Here is a 23,130-nt window from a genome sequence, read left to right as displayed (position 1 = left end):
GTCTCCAGGAGGAGAGTGGTTCTGGCTCGCGGACGGATGGAGGGCTATGGCAGGCATGCTACCGAAACAGATTGTCACGAGGGCACAGGTTCCCAAAGGATAGCCACGTGCTGCCGCCACCAAAAGGGGAGACCCGCCAGACTTCAGAGGCAACGGCGTCCAGAGAAGGAGACAGTGCTGTGCGTGGCTGTCCTGGTGCCGTTAGTCAGTGGGATGACCCTGTCGTCCTCTGGAAGGAAGCACCTCCACCACAGTGACAAAGTCAGAGCTTCCTGATTATTGCAAAGAGCCGTCGCTTAGAATGGACTGCGTATCCCTATGTTGTGGGCATCCCAGGTCATGCTGAGAATGTGTAAAACTCACAGCCCTTCCAGAAAAGGTCCACAGCAGTGAGCATGAGAGCTGAGGTGTACTTGGCTCAGGTTCTGTAGCTACCTGAGGACCTACTCTGTGGAGAACGCTTGCTACATGCTAAGTACACCAGACGCTGGAGACAGATTTTGGAGACGACGTCATAATTCCTAGTCAGTTTTCTTTTTTCTTAATTTTTTTAATGTTTTATTTATTTTTGAGAGAGACAGTGAGAGACAGTACAAGCAGAGGAGAGACAGAGAGAGAGGGAGACACAGAATCTGAAGCAGGATCCAGACTCTGCTAAGCTGTCAGCACAGAGCCCGACGCAGGGCTTGAACTCGTCAACCTCGAGAGATCATGACCTGAGCCGAAGTCAGCCGTTCAACTGAGCCACCCAGGCGCCCCTCCTAGTCAGTTTTCAAGATGCACAGGTAGAAAAGTCAGCTCAGATTAAGTTCTCACATGGGGGCAACTGGGTGCCTCAGTCAGTTAAGCAACAAACTCTTGATATCAGCTCAGATCACAATCTCATGGTTCTGTGAATTTGAGCCCCACATCGGGCTCAGCACTGACTATGGCGAGCCTGCTTGGGATTCTCTCTCTGCCTCTCTCTCTCTCTCAAAATAAATAAATAAACTTTAAAAAAAATTACAAAAAAACAAAGTTCTTGTTTGATTTCAGCGTGTTAGACAGTGTGTTACAACCACAGGATGACTTCAGGGCTCTTGAATTCCAGTTTAATTTCTTAAAAACTTCTTGAGGGCAGATTATATGCGAGCAATTCTGGGAGATAGTAACACTCATATTGTGGAGTAGTTATACCTCTTGGAATTTTTAACTTGGGGTAATTTTTAACACAGTGAGAACCAAACAATCATTTACAATGAAAATGAGAACTTTTTTTTTCATTGCAGAAAAAGAAAATCCTGATGAATTTAATAATGTGGTAGTTTTAGTGAAAACAAGAAGGTGAGGAGAAAACTGATCTCTACTGTCACCCTGTCTAGCTGTGCATCCTTGGGCAAATTAACCAGCCTCTTGGAACTTCTGTGTTGTCATCTATAACATGAAAATTTACACCAACTTTGCTGTATTCAGAGGACTATCTGAAGTTAGGCAGGTCGTGTGGAAGGAAAAAAGTCCGGTGCATAATAGGCCCTAAAAACATCCATGGACCCAAAGAGATCCAGAGTCTAAGTGAGATATCAAAACTCTCGTTTCTTGGAAGTCACGGTGGGGCTATTTTTTTTTTTTTTTATTATTATTGGTCGTTTTTCATTTTGTAATAACTTGACTCCCAGGAAAATTAGTATATCATTCTGTTTAACTGCAGGACGTTCAGCTTGATGGGCCACCGAGGAGTTGTAAAGTGTTGTGTTTTCTCTCAGCTCCAATATGAGTGGACCGCAGCTGGCCTTGAATTTTAAAGGCTGAGGGAGGGAAATTTTTGAGCCTTCTTCAAGTGTGATATTTGAAATGCTTTGTTAAATGAGTCCATCAAGTCCTTACGTGTCGTGTTCCCACACCATAGACCTCTACAGAAAGAACTCCTCTCATGGGGTTTAGGTAGACCAGGGAGAAATACATCAGCTTCCCCCTGCCACCCTCCGAATCATGCTCACTCACAAGTGTGCTGTTTATTCATCACGCCCACGATGCCGACGTCTGGGGGGGAAACACTGAGCCTGGTTCTAAGTGCAATGAGAGCCCCTTACCAACGCTTGCACTCTTTTCCTCCCCTGACACAGACTCCACGCACCTGTTATGGTGAAATAAATTCATGCACATATGAGGCTAAAATAAAGTCACACCAAAAACTAGAAATCTAAAATTAAATATTTAATTAGAACTCTGATTTGCTTTAAAGGTAGGTGGCATTGCACAGGCTATATTACACTCTCTTTATAATGTTTTTGACAAAAAAGAAAGATACTGTTCATTTTAACAGGCCACTTTAATATTAATACATGTGTAATAGGGTCGGAACTGAAAATCAGCTAGGGGTGGTACATTGTACATTATTGGGAAAATTACAGTTCTGTATTTGTAAAAACATTTATTTTTTTAACAATTTACCTACATTAATCAAAAAATTACAGCATATTTAATAATTTTACAAATTCTTCATAAAAAATATATCTCTGTACAAAAAGGTCGTTTGCACCTACTTCATGTCAGCAGCATGTGGCGAGATGGTAACACGGGGCGGGCAGAGGTGCGATGGGTTTCCTGATCGTGATACCAGCGTTCTGTCCCCCTTTTTTTTATAATAGCTTTTTGTTGTTGTTGTTTACAAAATATCTTACAGAAGAAAAAAATTATTGCAGCTAGCCTGAAGAAAGGCAAGATGTGTGATACGAGCAGCAGTTTTAAACAGCTCTGAAGCACATAACCTGTGTTAGCATGGGGTCCTTCCCGCACACGATTCTGGGCGCTTCCAGAAGGAGTCTTGCAGCCCCATGGCGGAAGGCGCGTGTGTGGACCACCTGCACGCGCGCCTCCACACCTCGCAGGGGATCTGGTTCAATACCGCGCACACACCCTAGGAAGAAACTCGGCGGACTTCTCGCAGGACCATCGCATGTTGTATTTGGGGTTTAATAACATGCTCCAAAGTGGCAACCAAAGGTCGGGTTTACTGTGCACACAAAGGAAAATGATATCTAATATCTGATATGTGGTTGCCGCGTGTATGTATGTCCTGTCGTTTCAGGAATTTGTAACGTCGTTGACCGGCAAGCAGGTCAGGGATGGGGGGAGAGAGACATTGATTCAGACTCTGAAGTCAGCATTTTGCACCTAGTTTGAATGACTCAAACTTAGATATATGTACAATATATTTATATGTATATATGTATGTATATATATACACCTAATATATATAGTAACCCTGTTCTCCCCTGCACACAGCGATCCTGGAACTTCCTCATGCTCCCTTTCCGTGCCCGGTCAGTGTGCGTGTTAGGAGCCTGGCTCTGGCTGACCTTGTCTAGTCTAAGGAGAAAAATCCGCATAAGGGCCCCAGGCTGCAAAGCAAATCTCCAGTCACGTTATCAGGTTGGCCAGAGGAAAAGGTGCTGGGAATTCAGCATGATACTAAGGAATTTGTCATTTGGAGTTCAAAAGGCAAAGAAGCAACTAGAAGAGGTCAGTTATGTCCTCCTAACAGCATAGGACCCTTCAAACGAGCAACGCGACAGTGGGCACCAAGGATCAAATATCCGCTAAAGCGTTCAAATCAAAACACATGACATGAAAGAAGGAACTATTATCCTGACACGTTTTTGTGTCTTTTTTTTTTCCTTTTTTTTTTTTTTTTTCACTTTTGAAGCCCTGCACTTAAACATGCAACAGAGACACCACTATATCGGCCTTAAAGCTAGGTGTGAATACGCCCACAACAACAGGAATGAAACGCTCTACAGACGCTGCTCTGGAATGTGAGAAGGGAGATGTTTTCCATATGGGGGGTACGTACTTAAAACGCAAATAACAAAATAAGCACTGCCTTTTCAAGACGCTTTTAGCCAAGCCCACAGTTATAAATAAAAATAAACTCGGTCTTCACTGTGGTTTTGTGACATCACCATCTCATTGCCATGTCTTCTATTTCATCCTTTGATGTTTTTATCCGCACTGGGGACCATGCCCATTTCCTTCCTACCATCATTCAGAATTTAATGTATGAGAAATTTTAAACGTGAAAAATCCAGTTGTCTCTGCATCTGGAACTAGCACGAAATGAAGGACACAGTGATATGTAAAATGTGTCACTGGGAAAGAGGAGTGTGTGTAATGTTTCCTGGCCTCCGGAGGGACATCTGATGCTCTGCTCCCGGACAGTTCCCACTGAGTTCAAGGGGCGACTGCACAGCACCGTCTTTCAATGCCATAGCGGAGAGTGGCAATGCTCTGGAAGAACAAACTGTGATGCAGAGGGAAGACTACAGTGAGCCAAGCCTCACAAGCTCATGAGCTATCTAAAATAAATTACTACTGACATTCTCCATGGCAAACAGAAGCTCAGCAGCCCCCTGGCCACGCAATACAGCAGTACTGGCGGTCACGGGTGCTGCTAAAGGGAACAGAGTGTGCGGCAACTGCAAAGCCCTCTGGTGTTTCCCCCCTCTTTCGACATCATCAATGACTTCAACACACATACGCAGCTAAAAGAAGCAATGATAAAATAAATCTCTTCAACACCATGTTTCCCTTCAAAACCTGTGCCATATCTGGGGATGTTTTCTTTCGCTAAGATGCCAACTGAACGGATGGATGGTGGATGTTTCGCTGGACAGCATGAGAAGATGCTTATATACAATGGATAGTGTGTATAAACCCTGTGTAAATAGTTTATTTTTTTATCAGAATCTTACTCAGTCATTCATAACACACTAGTGCAAAAAATTGTGCATCAAAAATTCTGCAATAGAACGGCTGACTGGGAAATTTGCAAATGGCCCTAGGAATGGACACCGAGGGGAGCCGTGAGTCCTCAAAGCTTGTCAGGTCTCAGGAAGGACAGAGTGAAGCGTTTGTAGGTGTGTGCATCTCTACCAGAAAGGTTTCTTCAAGAGAGCTCTGTTGTTGTTGTTGTTGTTGTTGTTTTTCAGAGTATTCATATTTATGGGGGTTAAAAAAACAAAACAACATATTGTGGTGCTATCATTTTATCACCGCACCCAGGGGATGTATCCACGTGCCCAGAAGATTGCATTGAAAGGCATCCCAGCCACACAGAAATACGAAAGTCTGAGGCATTAAGTACAAAGTATTGGCGTGACTCGGCAGTCTTCCTTGAGTGTGCCTTGATCCCGAGCAGATGAAGCCAGGCATGGAGAATCCACGTTCAGAATGCAGGTCTCTGTGTCACCCGATCCTCAGGAGACTCTGGCGCACGTGACTGGAGATTACCGCCGCACGGACGCCAGCAGAAGATGTGAAAGATCACCGCAGCAAAGCCAAGACTAGAAGGGAGAGTGGTATATGGCACCAAAGGAGTTACTGCTTGTCCAACAGAGGTATGGCTATGAATCAGTCCTAATGGGGCACTGAGGGCTATACCACTGTGCACACTGTGTTCAGAGTTGTGTCAAACCGCACAGCCTTTGCCTCTGTGGGTTTTAAGTTTGTATCATACATAGGGTTTTCAAATGAAGCTTGTCCATTGCTGTTTTCGTGTCCGGCATAGCCGTTGTATTGAACTTTTGGTCTCGTTCTAGAGGGGAAAGAAGGAACAGACCGTTAGTGCCCAGATTTCAAGAAAAGAGGCACAGCAGCTGGGGCCTGAGTACAAGACGTCACGCCCGACTCAACAGGGAAACACACACACACGGTTGTGGGGAAGGGTGCGCGTCACCACGCTTGTAGACCTTTCTCTTTTTTAGACTTGGTTGTTGGGATTACAAAGACGGTTAAAAAAAATGGAAGCTGTTTCTAAAATCAAAGAGTTAGCTGCCGTTTACAAATATTCTTTGCAACATGGGAAACTCATCAATGCCGGGGTCCGAGTTTGGTTTAGGCATTTGTCATTTGTAAGTTGTTATGACCCTGAGGAAGTCACTGTTCAGTCACTCTCTAAAACGTAAGATGCTGAATCAAGATGTCAACCCTTTAGGACTGTTCAGATCAAACGAAAATAGGAACATAAACTTCAGTTCACTGCTATTATAATGTTCACCAAATACTAGCTATTCTTGTAATATAATATAACCAGTGACTAAGTTATGGAAAAGACATTCAACTGTTTGTCAAACTACTGGTTACAGGTTCTAATTAAAGAAACCCCCTGTGTATGATCTAACTTTAGAGAATTAAAGTAATTTTAGATGTAAAAGACTTAAAGCTGTCTAGTCTGTTCTCCCATGTTTTTTTTTCCAGAGAAATTACATAAGGCAAATACATCACGTGGTAAAAACGGAACTTTAATGTCAACAACCACACTAGCAAAAACATTATTGATGCTTCTGTTTTAGTGACTTAGCTAGTAAATTTTCTTAACTTACGTTACGTTCATTGAGAAAAAAGAGAATTCTGAGCGTGTACGTTTCACAGAATGAGGTTCCTGTCAACTGCCCCAGGAGTTGGAGAGGTCTTTGACATTGAACTTGAAAACGCTCCAGTAGCAAAATGGAATAAACTAATGCGGCCAAACGTTAATGAAGTTAAAAGCTGGCTAAATCCCCTGTGTAGTCTCCCCGGTCAGGGGTCACCACCATTCCCAAATTGCCAGGGAAACCCCACAGAGTTGGATGGGACCCGAGGACTGCAGAGAACGAAGCATGTGGGAGTCCTGTGTCAGGAGCCCTGGCTCTGACGGAGGAAACACTTCCAAGTGTAATGAGAGCAAGTCAGAAATGAGCAGGAATAAGGTTTTAACTTGAGAAACGTGGAGCCAACTGCTTAAGGAACTTTTACATCTGTAGACGGTAAGAAGCCAGTGGAGAGAAAACGCATAGCTTGGTGCGTTCCCTGGGTACATGGCAATAACTCAAAGGAAAATGAACTTACGACGTGCCTGGGTGATCGGGCGTGGCTTGGTTGCTCCTGCAGAAACCCCCCAATTCTGAGAACTATAAGAAGTCACACTGGCTTAATGGCTCATGAGAGCCATGAGATTAGACACCCTTCTGTCACGTTCTAGACACAGCGCGGCCTCTCGGATGACAAGCATGATGGGCGACATTGTGCGAGAGCCACACTGAGATTAAATCCCACCAGCCTACAAGCGTGGAAATGAAGGAAGGGGTCAAATTCACAAAAGGACCAAATGGTGTCCCCTCCCCACTGCTTTTGTGGTCTGTGATCTACCCTCACGCATTTCCTGTGCTGACGCACCAAATACTGAAATACAGAACGTTGTGGTAGGGAAGCTTCTAGGGTTGAAAGACTACAGCTGTGATATATACTGAATATTCCCCCCAATGTTATGTCATCTTAAAATTAAGATATAACCAGAAGTGCTGAATTGTGTAGGGCTGTCTTTTGAAAGGATCAGAGACGTGCCGGAGGGAGCTGTCTCTGAGACATACAAAGGTCGGCCTCGCTGGGAGGTGCGTCAATGAGACGCTCACTGGCAGGTGGGGATGCCGTCTGACTCCTGCACATGGGTCCCCCTGTAGGGGGGGCTTCCAGAGACCCCCCTACAGACAGGGAAATGTCAATAGGTGGGGTAAAAGAACTTTAATGAACTGCATGTTAACCTTGGGGTTAACATGAATGCCAAAAATATTTAAAAAAAACAAAAAACAAAAATGAATTTGTAGGAATTACACATTCCTACTGTATGGGTATCTATAAGGGTATTATGTTTCCTAGAGAACCTTGCGAAAGAAGATGTACTTTTAATTTACAGAATTAATTTAATTTAAGAATAGAAGCACTTCTCAGGATGGTGTTTTGTTGGCTAAAGTGGCGGGATATCTTTTCTTACATTTACTACATTTTCAACTAGCCCCAAGGAGAAATTTGAAGATAAGGCTCACGAGACTTATATGCAGAGAATACTGTTTTCTCCATAATAATAATAATAACAATTATTAATAATTATATAATAACATTAGTTATTTAATTATATAATTATATGTCAATATATATTAATACTTACTAATATAATAATAGTAATTATTAATACAGATGTGTCAATCTTTAATTTTGTAAGTACCTTCTGAGATTCCTTTTACTGAATTATATTTTTAAAATAAGTACTTTCCAACTAGAGGAAAAGTGTACACATGTACGTGATCACATAGCAATATAATTTTGAAGTGACATTCCTACTTTTTTTTGTATTTTTGCAAAGCATAAGAAAGCACATATTTGAAGCTATGCTGTGAGACATTAAAAAAAATCCTACACCACATTTTCCTTTTTTTTAAACCAGGATTAAACAGAAATATCTGTATCACATAAATGAACACAGACCACATTTAACATACTTAATATCTTAGAGAATCATGGGGTTTTTTCCTATTTTTCTTTTGTTTTCTTAGTTTCTTGTTATTATATGTAGGGAATACCACTATTCTAAGTAGTATTTTAGAACAGTTTGGCATATGCCATGTTCTTCCAGGTAATATATTATCCAGAGAAAGACAACATGTATAAGGACTTATAATTCCTCCACAGCTTTTTTTTTGTCGGGGGGGGGGGGGCAGGGATCCACATTAACTCCAAGGAAAGGATCTACTTCACTAAAGTTGTTTTTCTGCAATTTTGACATGTTTCAGTTAGCAGGGATATGCAAATTAATAGATATTCAGAACACTTTTTCAAGCGATGGAACATGTGATATCTCCTACTACGTAGTGAGAGCTCAAAGAAAGGAATAAACCCACAATTTCTAGATCACAGATTCATGGAGCTGAAAGAACTCAGAGACCATTCTGTTCAATCTTCTTCTGGAGGGTGGAAATGCTGTCTCAGTGTTCCCAACAACCGGCCACCGATCTTAAAAGTAGAAATGTAATCCTTTATTGTGTCTTTGCGTGGACTACGAAACACAGCATGTTATTTCTTAATCCATCTATTTATTCTCCTAAAGTTCATTACTTGAAGTCACCCTGCTGAAAAAGTACGGCGGACAACGCAAAGCAAAGCCTTGCCATGTGGGCATCGTTAACGTCAGAGAGAAAACCGTTGAGCCGTGGGGAACGTGTGACCGGGGGCAGTGTGCATTCCCCAGACCAGGGCCTTGCAAGCACACCGGCGTTTTACGGTACCTGTGTTTGTAGAGGTAAAACGCAAATCCGGACAAAATCAGAGCAAAGAACGGAACGAGAATCGCAGCCGCGACCGAGCCGCTGCTAGTGCCGTGGTAATGATTTGAAGGGTCTTGGTCCGAGTTTAAGGGATCTGGAGAACAAAACGAATAATTAGTTTGCAGGTCCCGCGTTCATACTGGAAGATAAGCCTCTGGCAACTTTTATGAACGGGGCCCGAGCCTCCAAGGAGTTGAATTCCATCGATAAACGGACAGTCTTGTAGAAAGATTTTAACGTCTGTTAATGATCAAGTTACAAAAAATGAATTATTCCTTAATGACCTTCAAGAATACCATGAAAAAAATTTCACGTGTCAAATGTGAGAAAGGCGAAAGGGGCACCATACATTGTGACTTTGACTTTCAGTCAGATATATTTGCATTGAAACTAAAACTGAAAGCATCCATATGGTTTTGTCTATGTATGTGGACGTATCTATGGGTACCATTGGCTGTTATATCCTGTCCTAAGACACAGACTCCAGCAAAACAGTAGCTGATGAAATTACCTAAATATTCCAGGGGTCTATATAAATGACATTACATTCTCCGTATGCAAATATATTGGTGTAACCTCTTTCATTTTAGGTACATTGCAGAATTCGTTAGGGTTTAAGAATGCTCAACAAAAGGATATAGCTCAGTGTCATCATGCCAGTTTCCATGAGGACACGGAAGGATGATAAAACGTGATCTCTGTCCATCAGAAGGGAAGGCGGATGTAAGCATCTCAAATGTCATGAAGGTGACGTAACTATAAATTTATAATCCACAGGTACAGAGTGGCAAATAGATGCACGGCCAAGACAGAGATGCAAACGATGAAAACTCAAATTAGAAAACACTTCTCAAGCGATTCCTTCCAGATAAGAAAGTTTGATCTAGGGGCGCCTGGGTGGCTCAGTCAGTTAAGCGTCCGACTTTGGCTCAGGTCATGATCTCGCGGTCCGTGAGTTCGAGCCCCGCGTCAGGCTCTGTGCTGACAGCTCAGAGCCTGGAGCCTGTTTCAGATTCTGTGTCTCCCTCTCTCTCTGACCCTCCCCTGTTCGTGGTCTGTCTCTCTCTGTCTCAAAAATAAAGATACGATAAAAAAAAAAGTTTGATCTAAACTGTTTACCCATAACACAAATTTTGAAATGTATTTGGCTTAATCGCTTGAGCTCACTCAATGCCCGTGTGTGAGGGACTACGACTGGGGTCATCTGGATATAGCAGAATTGTGAAAAATAAGTTGACCTGCTTTTAGAAATGTAGTACCAGAATTTACGGAATGTTAAATACAAGAGAAGTTTTGTTTCATTTTCTTTCACGAACCATGAATGTAAGTAAACAATCAAATACATTTAAATAGCTTTTCAAACAAAAAATCCTCTCTTCACATCAAAAACATGGCAAGAATTTGACTTGTCGTCGCATCCACAGATGCCGGCTTGCGCTACTCCTTACCGTCCTAAGTTCTCATATTTTATAATTGATGTTCGCTCTTGTAACTTGACCATATTTCTTTGAGATCCTTCCTCATCAGCACATATGAATCAGATAATTTTTCACTTTCAGAGGCAACCACAGCCCCCACACGAGGGGAAAATGCCAGATACATCTTCTCTCTAAACTCGCGCCCCATTGGATGCCCCCACCCTGGGCAGTGAACCGGGGCGACTGACGCACAGCACCGAGGTGGCTCGGAAGCCATCCCATGGCTGTGGCGGCTGGGGAGCCTTGAGGACAATGCTGAGTGTCCCCGGTGGTGGGTCCAGCAGCAGTGGTGCAGCAGTAACAGCCAGCGCCCAGGGTGACAACGTCCTGTACAGGGCGCCGAGGCAGCCCGCTCAGATGGCACCCACTCCACAGACTTGCGGTGACACTGAAAGGTCAGGACACCTCCCTGCCTCAACAGTGCACACGGCACACGGCCACAAGTCTAGCAGGACCTGTGTGTACTAGGACAGGAGTTGCATTGTGCCAAGGGAGCTCGTCGGCTAGCCTTCCTCTTGAACCCCCAGTGCCTACGAGAGAACTGAGGACACAGTAGTGGCTCAATATGTGCCTGTCAAGTGAAAGACGGTGCTGCCATGTGTTACGTCAGCATCTATCAGTTTCCATGAAGTTACCACACCTCATTCTCCAGCTTTCTGTAGTTCTGTGAATCTCTTTGCCTCATTCTAATGAATTTGCGTTCTGCTTAAATTAACCGAAGTTACTTTTTTGTTATCCACAGACAAGACTGTCTACGTTTGAACATAATAGGCATCGGACTTCTCACCAATAAAATCGTGGAAAATCAACCTGCCGCAAGAGACTGCCCGTCGTAACACAGAGTAACATAAAAGAAGGTCTTTGGGAGCTTCTCAATGATCACGCCTTCAGGAGCTCCTGGCGAGTTTCATGTATTTACTCTCGTTTCAAAGATTTAAAGGGTAATACACACACATGATATTCATTAAAATGGCACAAAAGATACACAAATAATATAATGTTCTTCCAGCAATGGACTATTAATATATATGTTTGTTTCCGTTTTCATACTTTTCTAAAAACATGGGAATATGATATACATTTTTTGTGTTTGGCTTTTTCAACTTAACCATCCATCTTTGAAATTTTGCCATCAGCACACATGAATTAGATTTATTTTTTTTTTAGGTGTAGAGTATACTATTAATTCGATATGCCAGAAATTTTTCAGCCACTCTACCTTTGAAGGACATTTAGGCCATTTCTAGTATTTTTCTAATGTCGCAATGAAATCTTTTTTCTGTAGCTATCCAGCAGCAGGAGTCTAAACATACAGGATAAATTCTACGAAGCAGAATCATTGCCTAACAGAATTTGTAACTTTTCGCGTGGCTAAATCTTACCAGAATGTCCTCCAAAGTGGTGCTCTGATTTCATTTCAACCATTATTTCATGAGGAGTGCTACAAAAACACTTGGGCAATTGTGTGGTATCCAACCGCTAGCCTCTTCCCCTCCTCTGCCCTCCCCTCCCATTGGCCCTCCTCCTTCATACTATCTCTACTATTGCTGCTCTGACAAATCAAACACAGGGCGTCCTTTGTTCCTCATTCACATATCTTTGCTTAAGAGTGAGGGCAAGCATCTCTTTACATGGAATAAGCTAGCCATTCAATTTTTTAAAAGCTCACTATTGAAAGAACTTCATACACTAGAGTACCCACCCAAAGTACATCTAAATCTATCGATAGACAAAGATCGTATATATATATGTATGTGTGTGTGTGCGTGTATGTACCTGATATATATATGTATGTATATATATATATATATATATATATATATATATGTGTGTGTGTGTGTGTGTGTGTGTGTACACACACACACACAATGGGATATTACTCAGTCAAAAATAAAAAAAAAATTAAGAAAAGAATGAGGTCTTGTCATTTGTGACAACGTGGATGGACCTGGAGAGTATGATGCTGAGTGAAATAAGTCAGACAGAGAAAGACAAATACCATAGCTTTCACTCATATGTGGACTATAAAAATAAACAAAAAACAAACAGACCCTTGAACTGAGAACAAACTCATGGTTGCCAGAAGGAGGGTGGATAGGGGGGTGGGTGAAATGAAGATAAAGGGGATGAAGAGGCACGAATTTCCAGTTATCAAGTAAGTCACAGAGATGAAAGGTACAGCTTAAGATATACTATGAACAATAATGAAATAACGTCGTATGGTTGGCAGATGGTGGTCGCACTTATCGTGGTGACCCCTGAGCAAGGAATGGGCTTGTGGAAACACTGTGTCGTACACCTGAAACTGACATAACGTTGCATGTCAATGTCAATAACAAATAAAACATAAATAAAAGTAATGAAAACAAAAAAATAATAATAATACAGCAAAGGTACAGTTCACAGTCTTTTAGTATGTGCACATGGTGTCATAATCATCGTTACGATTTAAGAACGCTGCTGTCTTCCCTAAAGGAAACCCAGCATCCTCATCCTCCAACCTCTAGCTCCAGGAGACCACTGATCTGCTGTCTGTCTTCAATCTGTCTATTCTGGATGGTTTGTTTGTTTGTTTATTTATTTATTTAAAACTTTTAATGTTTATTTACCTTTGAGACAGAGACAGAGTGTGAGCTGGGCAGGGGCAGAGAGAGAGGGAGACACAGAGTCAGAAGCTCCAGGCTCTGAGCTGCCAACATAGAGCCCATCGCGGGGCTCCAACTCACGAGCTGTGAGATCATGACCTGAGCCGACGTCGGCCGCCCAACCGACTGAGCCACCCAGGCGTCCCTGGGTGTAATCCTATGATGTGTATTTTGTGTGTGTGTGCATGGCTCCTCCTCCTAAGTATAATGTCTTCAAGACAACATTCCATTGTATGGATAGAGCACGCTTTGTCTGTTCATTAGTTGACAGACATCCGGCGGCTTCCACGTCTGGGCTATTGGCAGTAATGCTCCTACAAGCATCGGGCACACAGTTTTGTGTGAACATATGTTCTTACGTGTTCTGCTGGCCATACCTGCAGGAGTGAAATGGCTGCATCTTTTGGTAACTTTCTGTGTAACTGCTTGATGAACGGCCAGACTGTTTTCTACAACACCTGCACCACGGTTACATCCCGTCCGTGAAGTAGGACAGCTCCAATCTGTCCACAATTTTGCCGCCTCTCACCCACATGACCATCACCATCCCAGTGCTGTGAGATGGTGTCTCACTGTGGTTTATGTTTCCTGAATGACTAGTGATGTTGAGCAGCTTTTCGTTGCTTATCGATCACGTGTACCTACGTGGAGAGAGGTCTATTCAAATCCTTTGCCGACTTTTCAGTCAGGTTATTTGCTTTTGTTTTCTTGAACCTCAAAAGCCCTTTCTGTATTCTGGAATACAAGTCGCTTAACAGATGCATGTTTTACACTGGTTTTCTTCCATACTGTTTGCATGTGTATGTGAGGTTGGGGGTGGGGTGATTCAGTTTAAATGGGGAAGCCAATTTATCATTTGGGTTCCTACTGGAGTTTCTGCATTAGGGTGGTCTTTCAACCCAAGCTGGTTTAGTATCCATTTAAAGATCACTGTCTTCCCGTTTATCTATTGACTGTAGACGATTAAGAGGTGGTTTATTTTCATCCATGAAAATAGGGGTTAGCCAAACTAGTGAGGCGAACTATTTTTCCTGACAATAACCCCATCATCACGTGGGAATAAAGATTCCGTGCTAAAGCAGGCTGCTATTTTGTCGGATTAGGAAGAAATGGTGTCCTGCAAGGAAAGGGGCAACAGCACAGTGATTGTACGGGCCAGGTTTGTCGGGTGAGTGAACCCAGAAGTCCACGGGGGATGGCGCACAGCTCCCTGGGGCGTCCTTAGGCGGAATTACTGGAGCATGTGCCGGGGGAGAAGGGAGGGCAGGTAACTCTAGGGTTTTTGGCTTAGAGCAAGAACAAACTTGACTCATCATTAGCGTTGGTCCAATGCATTTACTCTATGTCATTACCTCAAAATAACATAGCCCAATTTAAAGTACCACTGCTGACATTGTAATTTAAAGCTCTTCTAGTTTGAGCTACTGCATTTGGAATGGTGGCATTAGAGTAGTTTACGATTGATTACTCTTTTTGGTAGAGTTTTTATTTTAAATATAATAATACACAGGTCGGTATGTGTTTCCTTTGGAACCCCTCAGTATCTTGGTAAGAGTCTTATGAACTGAGTCGTGAGTGATAATCGTCACAAAATATTATACCCCTGTGCCTCTGAAAGGCAGCTCAGAGGTCAAAGCCTATATGGATAGAATGTTCCCCCCCAAATTATTATGTCACTAGTGTTCTACAAGTAGGATATAAAGTAGTCTATGTTGTTCTGGAGAAATGGGAATGCTAATCGCATTACAAACATGTGTTTTCTCATCCCCGTCAGCAGGGACAACCGCAGCGACTCTCGTGTGCAAAGAGCTTCTGCGTGCACAAAGCGAATGCTTTCCGCTGTCTCTTAATCTTCCCGACCACCCAGAAGGGACTTCCCCGCTGAGATGTCAGATGAAGACAGGCCCAAGAAGATTCTAACTCCTCCTCGATTACAAAACTAGCTGATTGATGGGGGAAGAGTCCAATCGAGTGAAATTTTTTTTTCACATATTTTCTTTCTCTGATAACTAAGGTAGAAATCAAGTAGCAGAGAAAGATCGGAAGCAGGGAAGGAGGATCTGTCTATGTGCAGTAAACTTTTTCTTCCTGTAGAAGTCATGCGCCTCTCTCCCCGTCAATGTACAGTCCTCACTTCTTTAGTGAAATATACTGAAATAGACTGCTTCTTATTAAATGTGACACATTGCATAAAACTATTGATTTAAGCAACTATGATAGTCATGTGAGGTGCACGAGGAAGAGTTTTCCACACTTGACTGGCTGAAATCTCTAAAGGCAGAGTCTCTGGGCAGAGTCAGCTCGTCCTTCTCTACCTGGACACCTCCCGAATGGAGAGCCCTGGTGTCTGTTTCTACTGTTCCCCAGAATAACTGCTTTAAAAATCTGATGTTCTGATCATTAAAAATGGAAAACCTTTGTTGCCATAATACATGTTTCTTAGAAGTTAAAAGATTTTTTCGTGCTTTCTTGGTTACTCCGAGTCCCTCTTCTAATTTTCTTAGGGCTATGTAGTTTACTTAGTTCTTTAATTGAGCTTCACCTTTGCTTCACTGTCTCCGTGTTTCTAGTATCTCTTCATATAGTAAGGATACTAGTTTCATATCTGGCCTACATACTACATTCTTCCAGCTTTGTATTTGTCGGTTCCGCTGTGCCCAGCACTTCTTTTCCGTTCTGTTGTAAAACATGCTTGTCTCTCCCGATACTTTTGTTTATGTTTCCTCCAAGGTCGTGGCCTTTCCATTTCTTTTCAGCACAATAACGTGAAGGCCAAGTTGACATGTGCTTTAAAAAAATAACATGCGAGCATTTACCTTGCCTTTCCAGCTTGAATTTTCCGAAGTCTTTTCCATGAATGTCACCTTGAAAAGTAAATCCTCCCCTTTCAAGTCCTGATGACACCTGATGTGCATGAAGAAGAGAAAAACAATGCATGGCGGGGATTAATAATACTCTGTTCTGTCATAATAGAACTGTATTCTCACAGCTAGATAGTACAGGTTAAATATGGTGTCTTGTGTCCTTCCTTCCAGTGACACGTCAGTAGTTAAAAACTGGAAAAGACACACGTGAACTAGGACTAACATAAATCCTCACTATTTCATTTTCACCACGAAACAGGTAGTAAAATCGAGAACATGTGCATGGGTTGTAAAGGGGGACAGATACAGGAATTCATATATAACCTACGTCATGTTAAACTCACTTTGTGACACACTCTTGGCTGGGGAGCATCACATGAGGCCGCATACCCTTATGTCGGGCAGTGAGTCGGCACACAAACGATGGTTAACTTACAAAGAAGGATATTAGTGGCACTCGTTAAATTTCTATCTGGGAATGACTTTTTCTTTAGAACTGTCAGAGCGGTTATGCAATGGCCATGTTCAGACTTTGGGGTGGAATGTGGGGTTACATACAGGACGTGGGTCTAAGTGCCTGTTCTGTCCCTGCGTGACGACCGTTCACAGGAAGTACTTACATAGCCATCTAGTCCCCAGTTGTCATTTTCAAACTTGCTTACAAAAATATCTGCGGGACCTTTAATTTGGAAAGCCTTCAGAAGTAAGTGAGCTTCTTCCTTCTTGTAAACACCTACGGAAAATCAAAGTCGGTTATTCTTACATTGGAGGATTACACAAGGGTTAATAACTCAGGCGTTCAATCCGTTTGATTTGGAATACGGTACAGAGAGGACAATATCAGAAGTAATGGAAATTATTGCTGTTATTTTTATATTTGAGCCTCAGTACTTCTGTTTTCCACGTAGCCATCCGCTGCATTGCATTCGACGTCTTTATCCCACAGAAAGAGTAAAGGTTATACACACTCAGTTATATTATTGTTTTAATCTAGCTTTCTAAATTCATATTTTGGTCATTTGTGAGGACAAAGAGACCCCAGCCAGAAGCCCTAATATGGCTACCTCTTGTTTTGTTTTTGATGTTTATTTATTTTTGAGAGAGAGAGAGAGAGTGAATGGAGGAGGGGCAGAGAGGGGGGAGACACAGAATGCGAAGCAGGCCCCAGGTTCTGAGCTGTCAGCACAGAGCCCAACGCAGGGCCCAAACTCAAGGACCGGGAGAACATGACCTGAGCCGAAGTCGGATGCTCGACTGACTGAAACCCAGGTGCCCCTCAATATGGCTCCTTCTAAAGACAGAGTGAACAGCACGGCGAGCGGATCGTGCCGAGCATCCCTGAGTAGCCGGTGCGGTTCTGGGCAGGACAGACTGCACAGTCACACCTCTCGGCCTCCTGTGAGGTGGCGAGAATGACACTTAACAGTAGGGCCCAGAGATGAGGTGACGCGGCGAGGCGCAGGCGGGAACTGCGCTGACAGCCAGAGCTCGCTCCCCACCCCATGGAGGAAGTAGGTAAATAAGTAAACAAACAAGTACTAAACGAATAATAACCTAAAACCAAAATGTCCTCCGTGCCGAGAACACGGGGTCAAAGGAAGATGCTGCTGCCCGTTCCAGAAAACGCGGCCGTGAGCTACTAATTCACACTAACTGCTAACTAACTAGAGAAGCTAATCTCTACTGTCCCAGGACCCGGTCTCCGCTGGCGGGCACACGGGGTGGAGGGGAACCAGCGGGGCCCAGCTGACAAGAGGGACTGCCCCGGGCCTTCTGGGCCGGTCTTCCTCTCGCCCTCAGCAGCTCCGTGTTGTTGGCATTACATCCAACCTCTAAAACTCTGAAGCCCAGGGCTACACGCTGTAGGGAGACGTGATGAAATACGGTCTCATGTGGCAAACAGCCACCCCCACAGGGCCTCAGTGTGGCCGCGGCTGGCTCTGCACGCTCTGCCTTCCTCCTCCCTCCCTCTTCGGGGAGCCACCTTCTCTGAGAAAGGAATAAATCCAAGCTCTACCAGGAGAAAGATTAAGCCAGGCAGCTGGGGAAGACTGAGGGATCTGGACGTTTCAAAAAGTTCCTGGGTGGATTTTGATGACGGGTACCTTTGGGCACGTGGCCTAATCACTTTTCCACTTATAGGTTCGACGTAGGAAGTCGTGTGTGGCTGCGAGACCGTGGGCTCACAGATAGGTGCCTGCTAAGCCTCTCGGAGTTGAAATGATTTCGCTTTTCCTCAATCCACAGTATGTATATTGGGACATTTTCCACTTCCAGGAAGCAGGAAAGGGGAATGTGAGGAAGGGGGGGATCTTGAGCCGCCATCATACTTTCCAGTGACTGGAGAAAGAGCAGGTGCCATTCGGGGCCCCTTGGTATTCAGGCCCAGGGCTGGGCCTTGAGAATAGCTCAGAGAAAATCCCTACCCTCCTGGAGTTGGTCTATAGACAAGGACACATAGCTGTGAGAAGTGAAATAAATGAGAAGATTTTAAAAGACATTATATAGTCAGAAAGGCGATACCCTTATTAAGAGTGTGGACTCGAGATTCCAAGTGCTGAAATCCTGATTTCTGAGTTCAAATTCTACCTCTACCAAAGCACCTTAGCAAAGACACTTCATTTTTCTGGGTCTTTCTCTCTCTCTCTCTATTTCTCTCTTCTATCGTCAGTAAAGAATGTGTCTGATAAAGATGCTCATATCATAGGACAGACGTAAGAATGAGGAAGATAATATATGTTAAGTACGTAAAATGGGGCCTGGCATATAAATTAGAGCTGCTTTTATTTTAACAGCAGGATGACAAATAAACCTCACGAGGACCGTGAGTTGAAAACAAGGATACTGACACAATGAAGTTTGGAGACATGTAGCTCTGGATATAAATCTTACATCTTTGACTTAGTATGTCACATGCATAATCGCAAGCACATTAATTAGCTTTTCTGGGCTGGTTCTGTAATCTTTAAAAATGAGAATACCAACCTACCATGGCTATCGAGAGGATCCCATGAGACACAGCTTATGCAAAGCCAATGTAATTTTAATGAGCATTTAATAAATGGTAGCTCCCGCCTCTGTGAGGAGATAGAGGGTCCGCCTCGGCCCACATTCTTCGTTGAGGAAAATGAAACTCCTCAGGGCCTACCTGTCAATTTCAGCTCCACCTGCGAGGCTTCGAGGAAGGTCGCGTTCACCTTACTACTTGTTGCGTTGAACCAGTCAACTGTTAGAGTTGCGGGTTGTCTTTTCCCTAAATATTCATAATATCCCTTCCACACTGAATTGATAAAAAATACATCTGAAGGAACTGTGGGGGGGGAAAAAACCAGAGGAATGTTAGCTCACACAGAAAAATTAAATTTAGATATTCTACAACACAGAGGCATAATACGTGTTGAGTGAGAGATCACAGATCATGACGGTGATGAGGACAGAGATGACCTATCCCAGGCCCTCTACGGCATGTATGCGATGGAAATGGAATGGGGAGGGAGACTGCTGTGAGATGCACCCCCACGTCCGTGTGTTGATTTGTGGGAGAAATACTTTAGGTGCCAAAACGTTCCTTTTTTAACGGAGCTGCCAAGGCCAGAGGGTGCGGTGAACCAGAGCGACTGATATGAGGTGAGGTTATTGTGTCTAATAATAAGATGTTAGACTGACCCGGGAAACCACGACCGGTTGTTCATTAACATCCAGGTCGACTCTTTGGAAGACACAGAAAGCTCAGAGAGATGGCACGTATCATCCACCAGGAACTGCCTGCCCTCAGAAAGCTTGCACGTCAAAGCGGCAGTAAAGGGCGCCCACCCAGCTCATAAAGACACAAGTGCTCTGGGGCGGGAGGTCTTTATCTCACAAGGAGATCCCAACCCACCCACCCATGTTCTTCTATTCTTGTGAAAAACATCCCTGATTGCTAAGAAAGTCAGAGGCAACGATGTCAAATGCCATGGATGTACGTGAAGATGCATTTCTCCCTAAATCAAGTTTTTTAGCGAATCCACTTGCTGGAACCAATTTCTAGGACACACATAGACTATCTACGTTCATGTGCCCCTTTCAGCGCAACTGGCCATCGTCCTGTCTTGCCAGCTCGGCTGTGCCTATGAAACCGAGCCCAGCTAGGGAGGCAGCCAAGAAGGAGCGAGCGTCGGCCCTTCCCGTGGCTCTCAGTAGACTCAGCTTGCGATCATAGTGCTTTTTATAAGTTTAGGAAAGGTTAAAAACTACGATACCAACACGACATCGCACACAGCTGCTTATTGATAAGGGACGTTCAACACTTCTGCCTGTCTATCAGCGGCCGTTTGGGGGCCCAGTTTTCAGGCAAACCTGAAAAGACTGTATTTTCCTTCACTAAAATTAACAGGCTTTAGAATCCTATCAGGGTTGTTTTCCCTACACGAGAATGTACCCACTCGGCTGAAGCTATGAATGTACTGGTTCCAGCCTGTCACTGACGAGTGGCTCTTGTTGGTGTATCAGAGGAATGGGTCATGCCTGACTGGGTGCAGGAAGGTGTAACCAGCGTCCCAGAGCTGGCTTGCTTGTATCAACATGGCCATCAGCAATGTGGTGACGGTGATCCCTGGGGGCCTTCTCATCTGCTCTGTTGCTGCTGGTTTGCAGCGTGACACAACAGCCGCAAGCGGAGATTTGTTACGACGTGCTACCTCGACAGACAACCACAATTAGCAAGTCCCCTCGGAGGGAATGAGAGAAGGTGGACTGATGAGGATGGATGCACCTTCAAAATAAAGTATGCAAGTATCTCAATATCTGAAACAAAAAAATAAGCAAACAAAAACAGAACAAACACACCATCACAGCAACAGATTGTGTTTCCTTTCACTGCGGACAATGTTGTCTGGATAAAGACTATTGATTTCCGTATTCGGTTTGTAAATAACATTTGAATGGCGATTTTAAGAAGGAGTTTTTACACTTCATGGCGTACGTTGGAAAAATTCCTTTCATCGTGTCGGGACGTTGGCCCCGCTGAGACTGCGGTGTTTTAACACAGCGTTGTGACTCAACGAGAGCGTTACACATACGGTTTCCGCATCTGATGTCAGGACAGACCTTCCTGTCTAAAAGATCGGTGTTCAAAGTCGAATAAGGAAACTACTAGGGAAATGACCTTATATATGTATGCAAGTTTTCTAGATCTGTTAAAAAAAAAGGTTGACTTACATTGTAAGTTGGGGACACAGTGCATGATGAAAAGAGTCTCTAACTTTATAACACAGAGGATTTAGAGCAGTAAGCATGTCGCTTAGGAAACAGAACTGCATCTTTCGATTTTCTGTGTGATGCATCTAGCAAGGCACCACATACAACAAAAAGCAATAATTAACACGTTGGGAGGCAGAGGATGCCTGGATTATGGAGATACGGGGGAAAAAATGGAGCTCTACATCCGATCGGCTCAAGGTAACAGCTGACGTTGTCCCAATGCCTCATTCACATCAGCTTCCGGTTTAGAGGAAAGAATCGCAACCCTCTTTATAAGGCTCTCCATTATATCACATCCTGTGATCAACAGTTCGAGTCCGTTTCTGCCCACACAATGCCCGAGGCACCTTTTAATGAAACCGTGTGTGATCGTGCCGCAGGTTCTCGTCTTAAGTAAAGTGTTGTCATTCCGTTAACAAACCACCGTCAGGAAAGAAAGAAATGTGCATGGGCTCGGCGCACTAGGTGGCTGGATCGCTAACCCGCTCACGGTCTAGTGGAATCGGAAGTCTGCGTGTTAAAATCTGTTTCCCTGTACAGAGTAGAGAACAAATCGCTTATGTGGTTGAGATCTAGGACTGTTCTGGAATACAAACCTGGAGTTTTAGTAACTGTCTCATTAACTTCTCCCACTCCTTTACCTACAAGTAAAAAGACAAATTATCATTTTCAAAAACATTTATTTTTGAATAAGTTTGAAAAAATGTCAAATTGAGGCAATTTTCCTTTCTCCAGATTGCTTGGAGGTACAAAATAGGAATGTCTTCTACATATCCATTTAAACCCCTACATTCACAGCAGAGTATCCTTTGTGTTTGTCAAAAAAAATGGAGCTTAATGGTGAAAACCAGTGCAGCTGTGACAGGTGCATGTCTGTGTGGTGTGCTACAACAGAGAGCCTTGCAAACGAGGGTGGTTGATATCCATTTTCTCGATCCTATTTGGGATATGCTAGCCGCCAGTGAAAGGTGGCATACAGAACAACTAAGATTTCGTAGCCTCTCTTGACTTTCCAAGTCCTCACCCAAATCAACGGAAGTACAAATCGACAGATATTGAATAACACCAAATTGTTTCCCTTGCAGGACGTTTACTTTGGTCTATCACGTTGGATTTAACTCAAAATCTCTTAGCGTTTATAGGTCTGCGTCAAACTACAAATTACCTTTTTAAAGTTCGTATTCTTCTGCATCTGATGGAGAAGGGCAAGGGAGACAAGAATTCCTAATTTGGAAATATAAATAGGCTTCCAGAGAGTAAAACTAAAGTCACAGATTTTATCACACTCCATATTTAGTGTTTATGCCATGTAGTATTTGATGCGTGTGTCATCTGTGTTTGGTGGGGAATCTCAAAGTTCAGCTGTCATCAGATCTGACCCTGTCTTAGGGCTCTCATTTGTAAGTACACAAATACGTGGGTAATTAATGCATCACCTTCGTGCCAATCGCTTTTGTAATTTGAACCAACGTAAAGAATACACAGATGTATATCCCGCCACCAAACAGCCTGTGGTCTTAAAAATAACGGCTTCGTTTATATATCCACCAATCCTGAGCGATATTTGCCCATTTTCATCAAAAAAAAAAAAAATACATTTTCCAGAAATATGGTGTGTATTATTAGCCTTTTAGCGCATGATGTTTTTCTTGAACCAGAAAGCTTTTCTCTGCGGCTTCAAGTGTGAATAGCAAATAGTAAAACCTACATGTCTACTTAGACTATGCCTCCGTTGTACCAAACACTTACTACGCACACGTTCACACACACAGCTCACCACATGAAGCAC

The 23,130-nt window shown here is 43.4% G+C and overlaps 1 protein-coding gene across 1 annotated transcript in view; it reads right to left on the bottom strand.

The window, feature by feature from the left end:
• Nucleotides 1-2,219: 2,219 nt before the first annotated feature.
• Nucleotides 2,220-23,130, bottom strand: part of CSMD1 (CUB and Sushi multiple domains 1) — a 1,037,384-nt gene continuing 1,016,473 nt past the window's right edge. Inside the window, exons 62-66 of the mRNA XM_049630105.1 lie at nucleotides 19,249-19,410; nucleotides 16,721-16,833; nucleotides 16,053-16,140; nucleotides 9,075-9,207; nucleotides 2,220-5,572 (exon numbers count right to left, since the gene is read on the bottom strand). Coding sequence (XP_049486062.1) covers nucleotides 5,413-5,572; nucleotides 9,075-9,207; nucleotides 16,053-16,140; nucleotides 16,721-16,833; nucleotides 19,249-19,410 — 656 coding nt within the window. The 3' untranslated portion in view covers nucleotides 2,220-5,412. The remainder of the gene's footprint in view (nucleotides 5,573-9,074; nucleotides 9,208-16,052; nucleotides 16,141-16,720; nucleotides 16,834-19,248; nucleotides 19,411-23,130) is intronic.

Source organism: Panthera uncia, chromosome B1 (assembly GCF_023721935.1).
Source record: "Panthera uncia isolate 11264 chromosome B1, Puncia_PCG_1.0, whole genome shotgun sequence".
NCBI lineage: Eukaryota > Metazoa > Chordata > Mammalia > Carnivora > Felidae > Panthera > Panthera uncia.
The sequence above is the reverse complement of the archived record's forward strand: the minus strand, read 5'-3'. Positions and strand labels throughout refer to the sequence as shown.